This window comes from Sebastes umbrosus, chromosome 8 (genome assembly GCF_015220745.1).
Source record: "Sebastes umbrosus isolate fSebUmb1 chromosome 8, fSebUmb1.pri, whole genome shotgun sequence".
Lineage (NCBI taxonomy): Eukaryota > Metazoa > Chordata > Actinopteri > Perciformes > Sebastidae > Sebastes > Sebastes umbrosus.
The window spans coordinates 23880711-23901854 of NC_051276.1; the positions used below are offsets into that span (position 1 = coordinate 23880711).

At 39.5% G+C, this 21144-nt stretch overlaps 2 protein-coding genes across 12 annotated transcripts in view; both read left to right on the forward strand.

The window, feature by feature from the left end:
• Positions 1-754: 754 nt before the first annotated feature.
• ulk1a (unc-51 like autophagy activating kinase 1a) lies at positions 755-16905 on the forward strand. Of its 5 annotated transcripts, XM_037777434.1 has the most exons (28): positions 755-1241; positions 1335-1427; positions 1523-1564; positions 2619-2651; positions 2759-2795; positions 3410-3488; positions 4941-5114; positions 5769-5842; positions 5935-6036; positions 7710-7768; positions 8804-8886; positions 8983-9033; positions 9130-9218; positions 9850-10006; positions 10098-10158; positions 10423-10512; positions 11312-11437; positions 11545-11663; positions 11976-12067; positions 12318-12442; positions 12678-12793; positions 13147-13272; positions 13845-13999; positions 14102-14277; positions 14378-14496; positions 14966-15123; positions 15235-15370; positions 15807-16905. In XM_037777434.1, the coding sequence occupies exons 3-28, from the start codon at positions 1533-1535 to the stop codon at positions 15848-15850; spliced, it is 2613 nt and encodes an 870-aa protein (XP_037633362.1). In that variant the 5' UTR covers positions 755-1241; positions 1335-1427; positions 1523-1532; the 3' UTR covers positions 15851-16905. The 5 variants fall into 5 exon arrangements, 4 of the variants coding, with proteins under 4 accessions (XP_037633362.1, XP_037633359.1, XP_037633360.1 ...); XM_037777431.1 differs by lacking the exon at positions 3410-3488; XM_037777432.1 differs by lacking the exon at positions 3410-3488 and having other exon boundaries at positions 12321-12442.
• A 1701-nt stretch (positions 16906-18606) lies between these two features.
• The window catches only part of ep400 (E1A binding protein p400), a 31266-nt gene continuing 28728 nt past the window's right edge, over positions 18607-21144 (forward strand). For all 7 annotated transcript variants that reach the window (XM_037777306.1, XM_037777307.1, XM_037777308.1 and 4 more), the window contains exon 1: positions 18607-18781. The gene's annotated coding sequence lies outside the window, so the exon portion shown is untranslated. The remainder of the gene's footprint in view (positions 18782-21144) is intronic.

Sequence of the window (21144 nt, forward strand, 5' to 3'; positions counted from 1 at the left end):
TTGGTCTTAAATTAAGGGTCGCTGGTTCAAGTCCCCGCATGGACTAAGTACTGAGTGTGAACTGGTAGCTGGAGAAATACCAGTTTGCCTCTTGGGCACTGCCGAGGTGCCCTTGAGCAAGGCACCAAATCCCCAACTGCTCGGGGCGCCCGTCAGGGGCAGCCCCCTGGCTCTCCATTAATGCATGTATATAGGTCCTGTTTGTGCACGTGTGTATTTCAGGCCTGTGTGTAATGTGTGTGTAAGAAAACAGAGTGAAAAAATTGAATTTCCCCTCTGGGGATCAATAAAGTATTATTCTTTTCTTCTTCTTAATATAAAATAAGCCAGTATAGATACAGGAAAAACATATTATATACAAAAAATAGATAAATAAATAAAAAGAATATAAATGGCAAACGTAATTGATGGAATACTGTTTATGGTTATTTATTTTGTGAATATTTTTTGGGGTCTTTGTTTAATTTGTTTTGTACATAGGCTATACATTTATGACCAATGAAAATATTATAGGGATCATACATACAAGAGCAAAAAAAAATGCCCTATGCTGGTAGACACCTAAAATAATAATAATAATAAAAAAACAGCCACTATGACACTACTTTTGGAAAATTCTCCTTCTTGATATAGTGTTTAAAAATAAATCTTATCCAAATTAAGACACTGAGTTACTAGTTTACGAGGTGTCCCTGAAGGCGCCATCAAGTCTGTTTTACGCATGCGCGTCGTGAGCCATGAATAACTCCAGCAGCGTGTGTCCTGTCTGGTAGAAAGGTGAGAAAGACAATAATATCTGAGCTCAGTGTCTGAAAACAACACTAACGTGAACTTTTAACGTGGACCGGCTCTAGAAAGTAACGGGGACGCATTTGAATGGTTAAATAAGACACAGTGGGGTCTTTACGCACAGTTGTTTATTCCTACGCACGTTGTTTTTGTTTGTTTTTTTTAACTTTTTTTTGTGTTGACAGAAACTTTCTAATGTTTTCTTCGAGTATGGAGCTTGTCACGTGTGAAGACTGTGTTTTCCATCAATGAAATGGGATTTACCGGCACCAGGGAAGAAGTGTCGTGGGACTGTACGTGTGTTTCAGCCTCTTGAACCTGCACAGGATACTTTTTTTATCTTTTATTATTTATTATCCATGATGGAGACTGTTGGCAAGTTTGAGTTCAACAGGAAAGACCTGATTGGCCACGGTGCCTTTGCAGTTGTGTTCAAAGGCAGACATAAAGAGGTAACTTTTATTATATCTTGAGACACATTTTTTCCTTTGTCATTGTTGATAAATGTAATGTTATAACCTGCTTTTTATTTAACTTTTTTTAAGAAGCGTGACTGGGTGGTTGCTGTGAAATGTATCAACAAGAAAAACTTAGCCAAATCTCAGTCTCTGCTTGGTAAAGAAATCAAAATATTAAAGGTACTAAGTTGACTTTTAATGTTGCCACACATCCTGTGTCTCTCTCGCTCTCTGTGTGTGTGTGCCTTTTAACTAACATGTTTTTCCTCTTCTAGGAACTCAAACATGAAAACATTGTCAGACTACTTGACTATCAGGTAAATATGGTTTGTCTCTTCTTACACACAGCAATACACACGTGGAAACTTTGCTGCCACATATTGCAAATGTTGACATGTTGCCTCAGCACTGAACGTCACTTGCTCATGGTGTGTGGCACAGACTTGGCTGTCGGATGTTGTAGTTTTTCCTCGGGGCTGTAGCGACCTCAGTGACCTGAGCTGGATCTGTAGTTTATATCAAATTGAACTTTTCTTTCTTCAAACAAAAAAGAGGTCACACACACACAGCACACAGGCAATTAACCATTTGCTTGGATGTGTGTGTGCTTTCCTCTTCTCACCTTACTGACACCTGCCAGACAGGAGTGAGCTGATCTCTCGCTGTTCCTGACAGATGGCAGGGTGCAGCCGGTTAAACAAAGGCTTAATAAACACACACACAGTGTGAGTAGTGTCTCACAGCGGACGCACACCAGCATGCAAGGCTAATGGTTTTAGATTCTAGGTCAGGCTGAAGGAGCCTTTTGAAGACAGCAGCAGTGTGTTCATTTACCTAGTATCGGCACAACCTGCCCTCTCTATTGTCTGTTATACTTAATGCATCACAATAGCCGGGGTGTTGATGTGATACTAAAGACAAAGAAAGAGGCAATTCGCTCCCCCGCTCATGATTTCAATCAGGTGGTACCGACACCCTTTTTACCCCACCTTATGTCACCTCACCGCTCTGTGACTTTTTCAACGGTAATGAGCCGAATTCTGGAGGGCTCTTGGATGATTCAAAGGGTCGAGAGCTGGACAGGGGCCATGATGGGGTACAGTTTCAGGCCCCTGAGTTGAGCTGCTGTCAGGGGGCCCAGAATTTCTAGAAGCGCAGCTGGTGACGGTCCAAAAAAGAGTCAACCTCGGTCTAAGAAATGAGTCACTTGTTGTGTAACCTGGGGGCACAGCTGCTAAGACATTGACGGATTGTTGGTCCATGTCCTAATTTCACAACTTTCTACATGAATTAAATGTAATTAAAAAGTGTATTCCAGTTACTATAACTTTTGTTAATGATAATAAGCATTTTATTTGGCTTTCTCAACAGGAAATGGGGGGATGTGTCTATCTCGTCATGGAGGTGAGTTAGAAATGGTAATGCCTGGTCTGTGGAGATGCAAATCACATTCACTAACACGGCACCATTGTCAGAGCTTCTATTGAGACGTGTCTGTCTCGTCTTTTCAGTACTGCAATGGAGGCGACCTGGCAGAGTACCTTCACTGTAAGTTTGCTACAGAGCTTAATATAGCTCTCGTCTCACTACTGTAAAGTTTTCCATTTTGGGGGGACATTTTTACCTCACTGTTGCATTAGAGGTTCAAATTCACAGTTTATCTGTTTGGAGCAGCTTACTGTTGTGCTGGCAGGTCAGTTTGGCTTTTAAGAGGCTTGGCTAAGCCTTTTCCGTGTTTTGTAGGAATAATAGGATTTTGAGGAGGCAGAGCAGAACAACTGTAGAATTCAGGTTTAAGGTTTCAACAGGTCAGTGGGTAAATTATCACTAATACTCTAAAAGTGCTTGACCCAGATAGAATTAAATTGGCTTGTGATGAGGTTTTCTCTACAAATGAGGAAACAAGTGGACAAAATAACTTACAGCTTTTATTTTTGAATCCTTAGAATGATAAAAAAAAAAAAAAAAAAACATTCTGGCTAGACTATCACACTGAAAATATGCCCCGCTTCAAGTTTCAAACCCTGCTCCAAAATACGATGACGCAGCTTAGTGTATGGAGTTGATTTTTTTCCCAGGCTGAATTTACCTCCGCTGGTGTCCAGTCAAATGTGGATCACCGGTCTAATTCTGTCACCTCGCCAGCGTCTCTTATTTTGTAGACTTGCCCATTCTGTGTCGTCGCTGCCAAGGAGGAACATCCAGCTATTTGCAGCACAACACTCAGTCACACTTGGCAAGGTCCAAGGAGCACCCACATGACCTCACCCATCTGCCACTCACTTATCCCCGGTGCTTCGGTGGAAAAACACTGCAGCTAGAAATACTGAATATACTGGGAAGGGGGTGCGTGTCAGACGGCCCTGACATTAATATCCAAATGTAGCCCCCTCGTAAACAAAATTCTCTTCCACGAAGTGTGAGAGCGGTGACGCTGATGTGATTAGAGAGTTGTGCATCATATTAGAGATTCTGGTGAGAGTGTAAGAACAAACAGAGTAGATCTAATTCAAAGAAAGATTGAGGGTTGCAACTAACAATGATTTCCATTGTCATTAATATGTTGATTATTTTCCTAATTAATCATTCCCATTACAGTTTCCCAAAACCCAAGGTGGCATTCTCAAATTGTCTGACCACCAGTCCAAAATCGAAAAATATATGTAGTTCAGGGCTGCAACTAACTAATCTTCATTGTCGATTAATCTGTTGATTATTTTCTCGATTAATCGATTTGTCGTTTGTTCTATAAAATGTCAGAACATTGTGAAAAATGTTGATCAGAGATCCCAAAGCCCAAGATGACATCATCAAATGTCTTGTTTTGTCCACAACTCAAAGATAATTCAGTTTACTGTCATAGAGGAGTAAGAAACCAGAAAATATTCAAATTTAAGAAGCTGGAATGAAGCTTATAAAATGACTCAAACCAATTAATCGATTATCAAAATAGTTGGCAATTCATTTAATAGTTTACGACTAATTGATTAATCGATTGATCGCTGCAGCTCTAATGTAGTTTAATATCATAGAATACATAAAAAAGGAGAAAAATATTCACATTTGAGAAGCTGAAACCAGTAAATATTTGGCATTTGTGCTTAAATAGTACTGGTTAATGTTCTGTTGATTGAATAATTGACTAATCTTTTAATCTCTAATAAGATCTGGAAGCTAATATGCTACAATAACCTTTTAACCATGTTCATTATTAGTTCAATAGTCAGTCTTTATGCATGTTAGCATCAGAAAGTGATCACAAAATGTAAACTATTTGAGATGTCACTCGAAATAAAATGCAAAATAACTAATAACTAAAACAATTAATCAATGAGTTAATTGTAAAAAGCAATGATGACCATTCTTTCATTTATCAAGTAAATCTACAACAATTTCAGGTTAGAGGTCCCAATTTTGTTTTTAACTGTTGATCAATTTGTATTACATAAAGCTCTAGTAACTTAATCCTAGAAATCAGGTATTAAAATAATAGTTGCATCACTACAGTCTGACAGAACGGCACTTGAGCGGGGGCCAACGTGCTGGTAATAAACGCTGACAGTGTCTTTTCTCACGCCTTGCTTCACCTCTTCATCTACATCTACACACCATGCAATATGAGAAACCTTCAATTTACTGCCACGCTACCTTCCTCCTCCATCGTCTTCTTAATTTCATCCCTCTGACCCTCAGCTAAGGGCACGTTAAGTGAGGACACCATCCGAGTGTTCCTGCAGCAGATCGGTCAGGCCATGAAGGTGTTGCAGATCAAAGGGATCCTCCACCGAGATCTCAAACCCCAGAACATCCTGCTCTGCCACCCGGAGAGGCGCCGGTCCAGCCCCATCAACACCTGCATTAAGATTGGTAATGACCTCACTCAGTGTAGAGTATTAGAAGAAGTGAATGTACAGTAAGGCTGCGCCCAAAATCGAATACTATGCCCAACATACCCAATATGTGTACTATCGGTCAACATTCGGACGCACTGAGCAGTACTTCACGTCGTAACTTCCTAAGAGCCTCCTTGCCGGTTGGAGATGCGTAACCATGGTAACCTGTGCCAACCTCATGTGACCAAAGGTGATTTGTGAGCTGAATTAATTAAAAGTAATATATTACACCTAGCAAAGGGAAATCTTATACTTACATTTAAATCGAAGCGTTATTGATGTTACAGAGCCGTCCATCAACGTCTGTGATGAACGTTGTCGTCACTACAACATTGCATTTTGGGATATTTATGCCACCGTAGTGTCCAGTATTTGCATACTGTAATATTTCACCGGAAATAGTATGCGATTTGCGTACTATTGGTTTCATACTAAGGCTTCGGACATACTACAAAATCTCACATACTGTTTTGGCGTACTAAATGGCATGTTAGTATGGAATTTCGGACGCAACCTTTGTCGGGGAAAATGCATTGGTTGATGTTTGAATGAATGAATGAATTTCTAACTGTACACACACACACACACACTACTGTATGTCTCTCACCTTATTTTGCTCACCCTCCAGCTGACTTTGGGTTCGCACGTCATCTCCAGATGAACACGATGGCAGCCACGCTGTGTGGCTCTCCCATGTACATGGTGAGTATTAAGGTCTCTTGGTTGTTTCATGCACCAACCAGGTGTAATGTCACCGTGTTTCTAAGCCGTAAGCTGTGTTTGTCTGGACACAGGCTCCTGAGGTCATCATGTCCCAGAACTACGATGCCAAGGCTGATCTGTGGAGCATCGGCACTATCGTGTACCAGTGTCTGACTGGAAAGGCGCCGTTTCACGTGAGTGGCACACACACACGCAGATACAAAAACTGTAACATCACTCTTTTTAGGTAAATGGATTCAGCAATTTGCCCACAAATGCTCGCTAAGGTCCCTTATATCAGGGGTTCTCAGACTTTTTGGGGCCAGGGACCCCTTACAGGGGATAACGTTTACTACCATTTGTACTCTTAGATGCCTGTCTTAGATTGGGACTATTTCAACCTAAATACTTCAGACCTGTTTGATAGTGATAAACAGAAACACATTTCAATTTGAATCATGTTAAAATAAGATGAGATCATCTTTTATTAGTCACACAGAGGGGAAATTTGCAGTGTTATTTAATGTTAATACCACTTATATACCTTTTAAACAGAGGGGGATATTATTCAATTTGCATTTGGACTCAACTTAACAGCATTTATAGCCTATATCTAAAGTAATTGATCATAAAAGCTTCCAGGAAATGAACAGTATCGCAAGACTGGCATAGTCCTCATACATCCAGACGTTTAAACTTACCAGTCTAAAGCTGACTGTCAGTAAGTGCTTCAACTTATCCCTGCGTGTCACAATCATATCAGTTTCTATTGACCAAAGCTAACGTGGGTGGGAGTAATGGACACGATGTGCTTGTTTTATTGGTGCAAATGGTCCCCATCTGCACTTTTTAAGGATACAGCACAGTTTTATAATTTGTAGCTAATTATTTAGCAGACCCCCTGACAGAGTGCCACGGACCCCACTTTGAGAATCGCTGCATTACATAATCACAAATAGTCATGAAATTGTTTTACTTCCCAGAAAGGGCAGACTCGTTGTTGTCAACACAAAACTGAACATGATGCGTCTCTTTCACAACACGGAAGAACACATGATCCAAAACGCAGCCATTAATAACCACCTGCCTGCTGGGTGACACTCTGCTCTCCAGTGTTATTAGTTGGAAAATGCTGGAACAGCTTGACTACTTGTTAGGAAAGCACCTTGTTTACTGATCGGGGGGGGTGGGGATGCGGAAATGGCTGCGAGCCATTTCTCCCGACCCAAAGCAAATATCGTTTCACAACCCTGAGTATTACTTTCTAGCTTTCACGTGGCTGCTCAGATGACACCGTTGAACTGGTACTTGCAGATTACCTCAGTTGTGATTAACATAAAGACACGTTTTGTGTCTTCTTTGGTCCCTTCTTTGTCTAAAGTCCATTTTTATCTCCATATATGAGCAGTTAGAGACGAAGAAACGCTCTGTTGTTTGACCTTTTGTACCGTGGTGAGGTTTTATATGTTGCAGTTTCCTTGAAAGCATTTTCCCTGAGAATGACAGGGAGGATAAATTTCTATTTCTGCCAGGCGAGTCCATGAGTTCAGATAAGTCCAAGGGTTGTTGTGAGGTTAGCTGCTGCTGATGATGATGATGTTTACTTAGCTGGCATCTCCGAGCATTCCACTTTGCCCTCGGTGGGATCATCGAACACCACATATTATTTATTTTTGGATTATATGCTCTGGGGCTGGCATAATTTGTTTTTTTATATGATGTAGTCAAAGAAATAGTCAAACTTTCCAGTATTCAAATACTTGTTTGTAAGCATGCAGGTGCATTCATTTGCATGTGTTTATGTCTGTGTGTCATTTTCAAGTGTAACTCACATTTGTTGTGTGTGTGTGTGTGTGTGTGTATACAGGCCAGCACACCGCAGGAGCTGCGTCTGTTTTATGAAAGCAACAGGACCCTCCTACCCAGGTTAGTGGACGACCCCACGCCGACACACACATCTGTACTGTACACACACTATACACACAGGAAGATGATAGGAGGAGGGTGTAAACAGACAGTGCATCTGTCCTCTCTGCACTCAGTTTGCTGATGAATGTGAGTGTGTGTGTGTGTGTATGTGAATGATATTCGGTGTGCACACGGACAGCTTAACACTACATCCCATACCACCACTAAATATAGTCCTAATGTGGAAGAAACGGATACAGACATCTGACGGGGGCCGATCATCTAGAACTTTCTCGATCAGCTGCTCTCACACAGTTGATATTTGAAAAATCTGACAAATGTGTGATGCTTAATCTAGATCCCTGCTTATGATATACTTCTCTATATGAGGTGTTTTCCGTGTGTAATGTTGAAACTAAATATATCTGCTTTGATATCAGTTGACAGATGCCTTTACAATTACTTCTACTGGCTATTTAAAGTCATTTTGAACGCTGAATCCCTCAGAACTTGGACCTGGAAAGCGTTCACAGGGATTTATGGACTGTTTTCATGGTGTACTTTGCCAGCCTGCGTATGGCTCGTGGCCCTGCTTATCTGTGTGCGGCGATAAAGCCCCGTGATAAGACACAGCGTGAGGAGGCATGGGTTTGTTGTTTTCTTGTCATTCTATATATAACCTGCTCCGAGCTGCCAGCTAGTGACCTGCACGGCTATCATTTTCCACATGGCCCACATAGCTCAACGCAGCCGTAAACACACACACAGAGTCTGTACTGACTCTGAGTGCCATGATGCCCTGAGGTTTTGCACTGAAGCCGCAAAATTAGATTAAAAATTCACACATTTTACAGCTCACTCTGAGCTTATGAAACACAAGTGACCTAAATATTATTTATTTTAAGACCACGTATATCATGCAAACACAGTAGACACACTGAAGCAGCAAGTTCAAAATGTCATCATAACAACATGTAGGCTACACATACAACGCAGTGTGTAAAACAGCATGTAGAAATTAACCTACTCAGTGATTTCCTTCTCTTTTCCCAGCATCCCAAAGGAGACTTCACCTAACCTGAGACACCTACTGTTGGGGATGCTGCAGAGAAACCATAAACAACGGATCGGCTTTGGTGAAACTCTGCCTTTTTAACCTTCACAACCAACATAATTAATAATAATAAGCATTTTAAAAAGCCTGTCTTACATCTAAATCTTTACATTTGCAGATGAATTTTTCCGCCATCCTTTCATGGAGACGTGCTCACCCACAAAGAAATGTATGTATCTTACTCGTCTCTGCACAACTTAGAATCAATAAAGGTGCTGTAGCCGGGGTCCTAACGCAAGCACTTTTATGTGTCTGTTTTTGACAGGCTCTCCAGCTCCCGTGCCCTCCTACCCCAGTTCAGGCTCGGCCAGTTCCTCCGGCAGCTCCTCCACATCCCATCCGGCCTCCCCTCAAGTGCGTACACCTCTCTGTACCGATCATGTTTTGCTTTCTTTTATGTTGTTTTCTTCTTCTTCTCTTCTCTCTTATTTGGCCCGTGGAGAAGTATGTTTTTATTGTTAAGCGGAATAAGAAGAACTATTATAATGACATAGCCCCTCTTTCTATTACTGTCTCACAATCAGCTAACTAATTTGTTAGTACTTATTTTATTATAATACTATGCATTCCCTTCCTATATGATCATGAATATTATTATTATTAAATTATTATTTAACGAATTTCAATGTATTTTCCACTCACTTACTTACTATTATTATTATTATTATTAATATTAATGATTTTAAAAAATATATATTTTATTTGTTTCTTTTTTCTTCTTCTTCTTTCCCCTCATAAAATATTGCTTTTGGATTTATGATTATGTTATGGCATGTTCTTTGTTTTAGTCATTGATATTGTATGATGAAATTATTTTGTATTTTGGAGAACAAAGTTAATCTATGGTTTAACGAGTCATAAATAAAAAGTAAAAAAAAGAAAGATTAAGTTTCTCTAGCAGCTCCTCCTGTAGTGGATTTATAAAACAAAATCCCTTGGTCAATGATGTGAAATGTAAATGTCGTTTCATTTGATGCTCTCTTAGCATTCCGATGGAGAGATGCACCGACTTCAGCCCAAAGTGCAGTACTCCCCTCCACAGGACACCCCCGGCTTCCTGCTGAAAGAAATAGCCAACCAGGACAGTAGGAACACCTCGTCTTACACAGAGGACTATGTCATGGTGCCTGCCCAGTTTCCAAGTAAGACATCTCAGCCTCACTCTGTAGATATCTGGGTGTTTTTAATCATCGTCATTATCTGTCTGACTATTTCTGTTTCACTGCTTTGTAGGTGATTGCACATGTGAGCTTGAGGTTGGGTCGCTTATTGACAGTTGCCTGATATACAGTGGGTGAGTAGTTGCTCCGATTGGTGCACAATATCTTGTCAGAATCAGGCAATAATTGCTAAGAATATGACTGGATATGAATGTGGTGCTTTTTAATGTGTACAAAAACACAGTGACAGTCATCATCTTGCACGGAAGCTTCCAAGGATCCATTGGCTGTAAAAAAAAAAAAAATGCAGAACATATTTGTTTAAAAATGTTTTGCAAAATGAATGTTAGTAAATATTATTCATTGTGCAGCAAGAGCTAACAAATATCTCTCTTCAGGAGCCCACTGCTGGCTGAGAGAGGTCCCAGAAATGCAGGAAAGACTCCTCCACCCTCTCCCCTGCTACACTCTCCCTCCAAGCCTGTGAGGTAAGAGGAAGCCAGGCAGGTTCACATTTTTGTGGGTTAAAGAGTAAATTAAGTGTGAGCTTTAAACCCAACAGTATTTATATTCATTTTATGTCCGATATGAGAAATTATCAGTTTAGATTAGAACATGTGCATTTACTTTTTGGGGAATTCCTCTGTTATAACATCACATTCACAGCTTTTAAAAATTTAGTGACGGGTCTGGAGGCCAATTTAATTGGAGTTTGTTATTGCCTCCATAGCTAGATATGTTTCTTCCTGTCTGTCTTCCTACGCACATGACTTTGTAGTGGATACGTGGATATGTTTTGTTTTATGTGTTTTTTACGTTTGCGTGTATGTTGTATACTGTGACTTGACACTGCATGTTTGTTTTATGTGTTTACTTTATTGATCCCCGGGGGGTTACAGTTGCTCTTGTATAAACATAAGAAATGTAGAAAAATAGAGATAAAGTAGTATGTAACATGTAAATGATGTATATAATGCTACAGCGTGTACATAATGCTACAATATGAACAAAATATATGTAAAGAAATATAAGTACTAAAGTAAAATAATCAGAAAATGAGTATATTAAAAAAAAAAAATGAAATATGTACAAATATTGCATTAGGACGTGCTTAAATGTTATGTGTTTTAAATGTTTGTGTGTATCTTGTTTGAAACACCCCATTGCCGCTGTCTTGGCCAGGGCTCTCTTGAAAAAGAGCTTTTCTTCCCTGGTTAAATATAAAGGTTAAATAAATAAAACATTCCTCTGGGTTTAATTCCTTTGCTCCCTCTTTCATCCCTTCAGCAAGCCTGTTGAAATCGCCGGCCGTATCTGCAGCCCCTCGGTGCCCATTCCTGTCCCCACTCAGATCCAAAACTACCAGCGTATGGAACAGAACCTGCAACCCGTCGGCCTGCATGGCTCCACCAGGCATGTACAGCTGTTCAGCTGTCTTATCTCCGCACCCACCCCACCTCAGTGTCTTGTTATTACCAATTCTCCTCTGCCTTTGTCTAACTGTGTCGTGTGTCATCTAGGGTCACGCTCTGCGGTGCTGGCAGCAGCTCCCCACTATGTGGAGGCAGCAGAGCTCCAAGTCTCAACTCCCCACGGCTGGCAACCGGAGGAGCCCGACCACAGCAGCCCTCCCCGCTAGGTAGGCGTCTCAATCAGCTTTTGTTTCATCTATCTAGGGAGGGTTTGTTAAGCAGAGCTCTTTTACAGCAGCTCTCTAGGTCACACCCCTACAGCTTAACACGCTACATGGGAATTTGTCAGTGCAATGTCACTTGTTGATAGCCACCAGGGCCATTTGGGTGTTAACAAAAATTCCACCATCTGTAATATGTCATGTTCAGTGAATTGCCAGAGTTGTTTTGTGGTGACGTGTTGCTGGTTAATTTTCTCTGTACCCACTTTCCTTCCGCCTGACTCATAGTTTAATGGTTTAATCTTTATAATACTCTAGTGGGAATGACCCCGAAGACCACAGAGCAGACTCTCCCGCTCAGCACAAGAACTGGACTGCTCGCTGACATGCAGGACACCTCCAGTCCCAAGGTCAGCTTCTAAAACATCTGTACTACTACACAACATCATTTGTTTCGCAATGCACACAGCTTGTTACTAGCTGATGCAATGTTGTTTCACCTTTCTCTCTCTCAGAACAGCAAAAGAGCAAAGACTTACAGTAGAATAACTATAACCAGCTCACACAGTAGAATCAAATTGTTCTGAAATGCAACATCACCTAATTGTACAGTATAAACATGCTAGCAATTAAATTAGATTTTCATTTGCTTTTCAACAGCAGCTTCAATCAAGAATGCCAAACCGAATCAGGACCGTCCTAGACCTGCAATCCCTTGACCCATCTCCTGCCTACCAGACCAACTTCAACAGGAAATCAGACGATAAAAAGGGCCCTTTTAAAAGGTATATTATTCATATATTATTATGAACATAACAAGTATGGTTATATGATCTGCAAAATGATATGATTTGTATGTGTTTATGTCACTAATCTACATATACAGTAATTGAGACTATGTTATTCATATGAAAACCTGCCACCTGGCACCTAGAGATGTCACACAGTATAAAAGATATACGCCATCTGATAAATAATGAAATGCTCTCGATGGTGTCTGTGTCTGTATTGGATGTCCAGATCACTGAGCACAGGCAGGCTGTCCGACATGCTGCTGAAGGCGGCCTTTGGAGCTCACCTTTTTGAAGAGGGCAGCGACGAGAGCCTCAACTGTGAGAAAGGCATGGATATAACAGGTACCATCGGAGCACAAAGGACCAGCAGTCATATTATTTCTACTGATTCTGTCTGTCTTTGTTCACCAGTATTTAAGACTATTTAGCTGCTGTTGTTGTAGATTGCGAAAGATGGGTACAGATTTCTTAGCCAAATATGGTTAAATAACCCTTTAAAGTCATGCAAAGGGAAGGTTTTTATGTAATAATGAAATCAATACCTATTGTGAAATAAGCACACACATCATTGTGGAGGTTTGCAACATGTAGAAGTTACAAAGAAAGTGTATATTTTTGAGGTATCTTCTGCTATGACTGTGTCATTTACTGCTGCAGTTCAGCTGGGCTACAACTCTTCTTCTTTGCTCCTACAGCTCCACCTACTGGTTGTCATAGAGGCTTTCAGTACTCAGACAGTCCACCTCCTGCAGTCTTCACTATGGGTTCTCTATCCAGAGGAAACACTCCTCCTGATCCCGCAGTCCCAAGGATGTTCTCAGGTAGGTGTTCTTCTAACTAGCCTGAATATTGACTCACTGTCGAGTGCATTCATTTTATTTTAGCTTGTGTTGTTGGAGGTTTGTGAGAAGTCCCTTAATGAAGGACATTTATGAGTGATGCAATGAGGCTGTATTTTTTTATGTACTGCTTTTCCTTTCTTAAAAGAACATTCAAGTTTTTAAATCAAAAATAATAATAAAACAACACATTTATCCTGTATTTAACCAGAATGGTCCCACTGAGATACAATATCTCTTCGCCAGGGAGTCCTGGTCAAGATGGGCAGCAAGTAAAAAGTTTCATACATGAGTACAAACAGGGACAGATAACATCACAAAGCAAATACAAGTACAAACGGGGATAGAAAACATCACAATGAAAAACATACCAAAACTTAACAATAAACACAAAACATACAAGAATCAGAAGCTAAAAAAATATTCAAAGCCAATAAGAGCCGCCTGGATATTGTAAACCTAAAATGTGTCATCAGTTACTCCCACGCTCTCTTCATTACGTGTATTTCCTCTGTTCAGGGTTTCAGCTGTATTTGTCTTTGTCTTAAATGCAGACTCCCCCAGCTACATTAACTCAGCCTGGCTACTGAACAGCCGCCTTAACCAGGGAGGAAGCCGCAGAAACAGCGAGACTGAAGCCATGGATGCTACTCCGCACATCAGCCTGGTCTTTCACCCTCCAGAGCTCCCGGAAGATACGCTGATGGAGGTACAGACGAATACTATGATGATGATGCTGTGAGGTGAACCCAGACTAATTCAGATTCCACATGAACAGTTTCTGTATTCACGGTATTTGTTCTTCTCACAGCAGGCGCACACAGATGCTCTGAGTGACCTGCGTTTCACCTTGGCTTTCGTCCACTGTGTCATGGAGTTGGCTTCTTCTAAGGACCCGGGGCTGGATGCCGTCAGCAGTCCTGATGTTTCCTTTCTAGAGCAGAGCTTGGTGACGGATCAGATCAGCCTTCTGAGTCGAGAATGGAGGTGAGAGGCTTTTTTTAACATTTTCTCAACATGTATATTATAGCTCCCTTCCCTCACAAATCTGTTTGGAAATGACTGTTTCTTATGTGCATGATTCCAGCTATGCAGAGCAGTTAGTGTTGTACATGAAGGCTGAGGAGTTCCTGTCATCAGCACTACACACTGCTAAAGAGACTATCAAACAAGGCCGACTCCTTCCCTCTGCTACAGTCAAACAAGGTGAGACCAGCGGCCTCTGGTTTTTAGTATCAACCACTCTCCTATTGTGGATTTGAAAGGTGTCTGTTAAATGTTCATAGTTTGTAGTACGTCAGGAGGAACAAGAGCTTATGAGTGATATAGTCTAAAAGAATTGAAAGCATTAAAATTGCGAAGAGAGCACTTTGATCCATCCAGGTAGTCTAAGAGTGAGAATTGAAGCGTGATGACAGGGGTCAGTTTCTATTGGTTTTAGGGCTGTCAATCGATTCAAATATTTAATTGCGATTAATCGCATGATTGTCCATAGTTAATCGTGATTAATCGCAAATTAATCACACATTTTTAATCTGTTCAAAATGTACCTTAAAGGGAGATTTGCCAAGTATTTAATACTGTTATCAACATGGGAGTGGGCAACGTTAACTTTGACAGCCCTAATTTGTTATAACAGTGACATGTCTTTACTTACTGTGTTTCCTTTGTGCAGTGATCAGGAAGCTGAATGAGTTGTACAAGAGTTGCGTAACATACTGTCGCTCCCTCAACCTTCGCCTGCAGACCTTCTTGTTTGACAAGCAGAAGCTTATGGACCGCTTCAATGGACTCACAGCAGAGAAGCTCATCTACACCCACACTGTGCACATGGTGAGCTCCCTGCACAGCAGGCGATGATGACGATATTCACTTCAAATCAGATTCTATCCAGTATGCATCTTTATCTTCGCCTTAATGTGTATGTGTTCTTACTGCTTTCAGGTGCAGTGTGCTGCTCTAGATGAGATGTTCCACTATGGCACAGCTTCAGTCCAGCGCTACCAGAAAGCCCTTTTGCTGATGGAGGGTCTGTCCCGAATCATCACGGAGCAGAAGGACAGCGACAGCATAGATAAATGTACGTAGCAGCAGCACTATGACTAGGGATAGGTACCAAAACCCGGTACTAAACGAGCCGCGGGGCAAATTCTTTCAAGACCGTAGTATCGATAAGCTCCAACGTTAACGGTTCTGCTATCGGTATTGGAGAAATTAAGAAAATTAATTTCCTATTTATTAGGCTACATAAGCATTATCTTGCACGTTTGATCTCACAAACTCTGTATGTAATTTGTAATACAAATTAAAACATTTGTCAATTATGCATTCTCCAGAGGATAGATCTCTCTCTCAGCCTGTTGTCCCTGTGCGTCTCTCTCCCACACACACCAACACACAGGGACCGGAGACCCTGCTCTTAGCGACAATGGCGGAGAGGACAAAACGGTGGATTCCTCATGTGATCTTTATTAGATTTTATGCTAATCTAAATTTTTCAATCTCTCTGTTCTCAGGTAAGCAGTGTATTGAGCGACGCCTTTCTGCTCTGCAGACTTAACAAGCAGCCATGAACTCTTCAACTGCGGCCACAGCAACTGTATTATCTTGCTTCATCCATCTGCCCTCAATGTAAATCCTCCCAGACTGTCAAATACACATGCACGCTTTGATCTGTCTTAAGGGAAATGACCACTGGAGCATCTGCTCTTATCCCATCAGCCAGTAATCTTTACATAAATGCACAGAAAAGACTGGAAGTCCTGTTTTGGTTCTTGAAGACAGGTAGTGTCATGATTGTTTGAATACTTTGATCAGGTACATTGTTCTCAGTATTTGTTTTGTTTTGTTACCGACTGATGTATATATCAGTGTGTTGTTTTGCACATAGAATAATCAGATTAAATAATTACTGATTTTGAATGTGTTGTACTTGAAACAAAGATTGTTTAGCTGTTTTCTGAATTTGAAGTGTTGGTTTCATGTGTACTGTTAGTTCACTCGCCAACAGGAGTCAGGATATTTTGGATGAGATGACCAAATGTATAGCAGAAATAGTAAAACTGTGCCTGCTTTTTTACATTTTTCATCACAGCAGAGTAGTGGATGTAAAGGTAGTGAAATTATGTTTTGAACTCATACAGAATAATTGTCTTACAGTCACATAGACTGGTGGATGCAAGATTGCATCATAGACTGCAATAAGTATATTTTGGCATTTGAATGAGATTTTAGTTGAACTGATTCAACATTGCCCTCTGTCAAGTGTTGATGTAATCATTCATAAGGTACTAAGTGACATTAACTGCATGCCACATTACTTATGTTTATCTGCTGTTTGTTTGCGCGTATGTGAGCACATTAGTTTGTTTTTTTTCCCCAGCTGTTTGGATTTATGGAAAAAGATTGTTAATTTGTACGAATTTTTACATGATTTTGCAATAGTACACTAGTTTATTACAATTTCATATTCAATATTTTGTGAAAATGTGTGTTTGTTAGAATTTATCAAATTGCCTTTTCTACTTTTATTGTATGACTGCTGGTCAAATTTGCCAAAATGAATTGTTACACACTGTGTGATAAAAATAAATAATATTTATTATTAAAACTATGGATTCTCTTCAAGTCTGTTTTACTTTTGCATGTTAAATCAGTAGTTTTCCACAAAACTGACTTAAATTACAATTTTGACCTTTTGTTCACAGAAAAAATTCACAAAATCAGACAAGCAGTCACTTCCTCCTTATCAGGTACAGGATGTTTGTTGCCCCTGCGTCCACTTAAACTTGGTGCAAATAACATGACACAATTGTATCCAATAAATCAGACATACCTGGAGGAAATCATACAACATCTAAAATCCTCCTCCTGCTGCCTTGACATTCTGCCAACAGGCCTTTTCAATCAGATTGTATGGTGTCAGAGCTTTTACAGATTGTTAATACATCTCTTGTTTCAGGAGTCTTCCCACAGGCCCTGAAACTCTTGAGTTCTTTTAAATCAAAGCTTAAAACTTTCCTGTTTGCTGCTGCCTTTGATTAAACCAGATAACGATCTAATACTGTACTAGAGCTTTTACTCTTGTGTGTTATATTCTATTTTAGCTTCAATCCTAGCTTTTATTTTTAGCTTGTTTTTATTTTATTTTATAATCTTTAATGTTTTTATGTTTTTATAACTGTTTTAATTATGTCTTAATGCTGAACATTTTAAAAGAAAATTTTAAAAGGAAATTATCATATTTAATTCATGAGGTCTAATTATCTTTTGATATGTTTAGATACATTTTCTTTTTTTTTTTCCTGTACTGTTTCTTTTTATGTATTTCATTGTTTTTATTGGATTGTTTTCCACTGTTTGGTTAGGTTTTTCTGCACATTTTGTGTACTTCTCGTTGTTGTTTAACTTTTGTTGTATTTTTAAAATTATGTTAGTTTAGATCTTTCTTCCTTTTTTGTTATTGTTATTTTTGATCTCCTGGGGTTTAGGGGGGGGAGGTCCTTTGTATATAAGCCTGTGGCTTCTTGACCTCTCCTGACACATTTCTTGTTTGTTTTTTTCATTGACTGGATTTTGTGCAGTTCTATATATGTGCAAATAAAATAAAAAATGTTCTTTTGCACTTTGTCGCAATGTTCTCGAATGTTTATGTAAAGCACTTTAGATTGCCCTGTTGCTGAAATGTGCTATACAAATAAAGCTGCCTTGCTTTGCCTTGCTTTGCCTTGCTTTGCCTTGCTTTGCCTTGCTTTGCCTTGCTTTGCCTTGCTTTGCCTTGCCTTGCTTTGCCTTGCTTTGCCTTGCTTTGCCTTGCCTTGCTTTGCCTTGCTTTGCCTTGCTTTGCCTTGCCTTGCTTTGCTTTGCCTTGCTTTGCCTTGCCTTGCCTTGCTTTGCCTTGCCTTGCTTTGCCTTGCTTTGCCTTGCCTTGCTTTGCTTTGCCTTGCTTTGCCTTGCTTTGCCTTGCCTTGCCTTGCCTTGCCTTGCCTTGCTTTGCCTTGCCTTGCTTTGCCTTGCTTTGCCTTGCCTTGCCTTGCCATTACAATTTTTAACCAATTTACAACATTGACAACCCAAAATGAATCATATTGTTACAGTTACTTCTTATCATTAAAAATCCAATATTTATAATACAATAAAACAATAAGTTTTGCGTTTTCTCACTGAAGCCAAACCTTCCTCCCAGCTATGCTTCTATTATTGTGCTGCTGTTAAAGTAAGTAAAACATCTGGCTGGCACTGTCACTAAGAATAAAATGTACTAAAATAAGCTCTTACACTGAAAATAATCCTGTTTGGTGGCCAACTTCCTGGAGACGGAAGGACTTCCGGGTCACCGCTGGTCGCCATGTTGCTGAATGAAACATTGAGTAGCCGCTAGCAAACATCCAGATTCTATTATTTACGCGGAATAACATTTGTGTTACAGCATGTGACTTATATGTAAACATGACTAAGGATTTATGAAACTACTACAGAAGCCCACATCCCCGTAAGTAACTCTGTTGAGATGATAAAATGTGATTTAATTCATTGTAAACTGGCCTGCTAGCAATAACAAGCTAACATCGTTAGCATCGGCTGCTAGCACGCGTCCCGCAGCGCGAGTCGTTATAACTACTGAAATGACACAGACAGCATCATTAAGGATGTTACGGGTTAATATTTATAATCTACTTAGTGTATTTATCACCCAACATTTAGTCTATACCTCTTTATTTTGATTAATTGCAGGTGTTTTATGTCTCATTGTGTTGCTAATAGCTAGCTAACGTTACGCCCCGGACCGAAACTGGAAGTGGGAGCTAAACGTTAACAAACAATGAATATTTAAGCCAGTAGCTAAGACATACTGCTATATGTAGGGAGTGTTGGTTGTAAATCAAGTGCTGTGTATAAAGGAGTAAGGCTAACGTTAGTCTACAATACACTCAAGGCTGTAATAGGCCAACAGTAACGTTAACAGTACAGATCTCCATCACCAGTATCACCTTTGTTTAGTATGCAGGTTGGCTTTGCATGATTCACAGTGGTAAACAAGGTCAACCCTATCATTTCCATTGCAGGACACACACTAAAAGTGCACACAAAGTGCAAAAGATGGGTTGTAGTTAACGTCATATTACTATTATTAATATGTAATGTTAAAACATCATCATATATATCCATAACTGCTTGCAAAAGTGTCTGTTTATAGCAATGTTTATTTTTGTTTAAAGCTTATTTTGTATATTGTATTTTGGTAGAATTTAAATTTTTTATTCTTATTTTATTCTAACGTTTTTAATCTATTCTTTTGTTATTATACTGCTTACTTGCAGCAACAAAACCAAAGCAAATTCCTAGTGTATACCTCTTACACCTGGCAATAAACACCATTCTGATTCTGATTGTGATAAAAGTGCACACAAGTGCAAAGATGGGTTGTAGTTATCGTCATATTACTATTATTAATATGTAATGTTAAGACATCATAATATATATCCATAACTGCTTGCAAAAGTGTCTGTTTATAGCAATGTTTATTTTTGTTTATAGCTTATTTTGTATATTGGTAGAATTTAAATTTTTTATTCTTATTTTATTCTAACGTTTTTATCTATTCTTTTGTTATTATACTGCTTACTTGCAGCAACTAAACCAAAGCAAATTCCTAGTGTATACCTCTTACACCTGGCAATAAACACCATTCTGATTCTGATAAAAGTGCACACAAGTGCAAAGATGGGTTGTAGTTATCGTCATATTACTATTATTAATATGCAATGTTAAAGCATCATAATATATAACCATAACTGCTTGCAAAGGTGTATGTCCTGGTCTTAAAGGAAAACAACTCTTCCCTACTTTGCTATTAACACACCCTAGCTGTAATCAATAACCACATTTCAATATGTGTGATGATGTGCAAGTTGTCAAGCGTTTATTTATTAGTATAAATGCATGTGGACCTCTATTTGTGTATTTACTTACTTAAGATTGGTCATGTTTACCAGTGCAGTACAACAAGTGGGTGATGTGGAGAAAATCCTCTGTCACAGTGTTAGTCTACAACAAACTCGAGAGTTTCTCAACGCTGTAATAGGCCAACAGTAACGCTAACAGTACAGATCTCCATCACCAGTATCAGTAGATCACCTTTGTTTAGTATGCAGGTTGGCTTTGGTTGATTCACAGTGGTCAACAAGGTCAACCCTATCATTTCCATTACAGGACACTCTAACGTTATATCTAAAAGTGCACACAAGTGCAAAGATGGGTTGTAGTTAACATCATATTACATTAAATATGTAATGTTAAAACATCATAATATATAACCATAACTGCTTGCAAAGGGTGTATGTTCTGGTCTTAAAGGTAACAACTCTTCCCTACTTTGCTCTTAACACACACCATAGTTGTACTCAATAATCACATTTTAATGTGATGATGTGCAAGTTGTCAAGCGACCTCTATTTGTGTATTTACTTAGGATTGGTCATGTATACCAGTGTAATACAAGAAGTGGGTGATGTGGAGAAAATCAAAGTCACAGTGTTAGTCTACAACAAACTCGAGAGTTTCTCCACGCTGTAATAGGCCAACAGGAACGCTAACAGTACAGATCTCCATCACCAGTATCAATAGATGACCTTTGTTTGGTATGCAGGTTGATTTTGGCTGATTCACAGTGGTCAACAAGGTCAACCCTATCATTTCCATTACAGGACACTCTCACGTTATATCTGCACACTGGCAATATTTGCACTATCTGTTTATATCATGTTTATTTTTGTTTATAGCTTATTTTGTATATGTTATAATAGTAGAATTAAAAAAATGTTTATTCTTATTTTATTCTAACATTTTTATCTA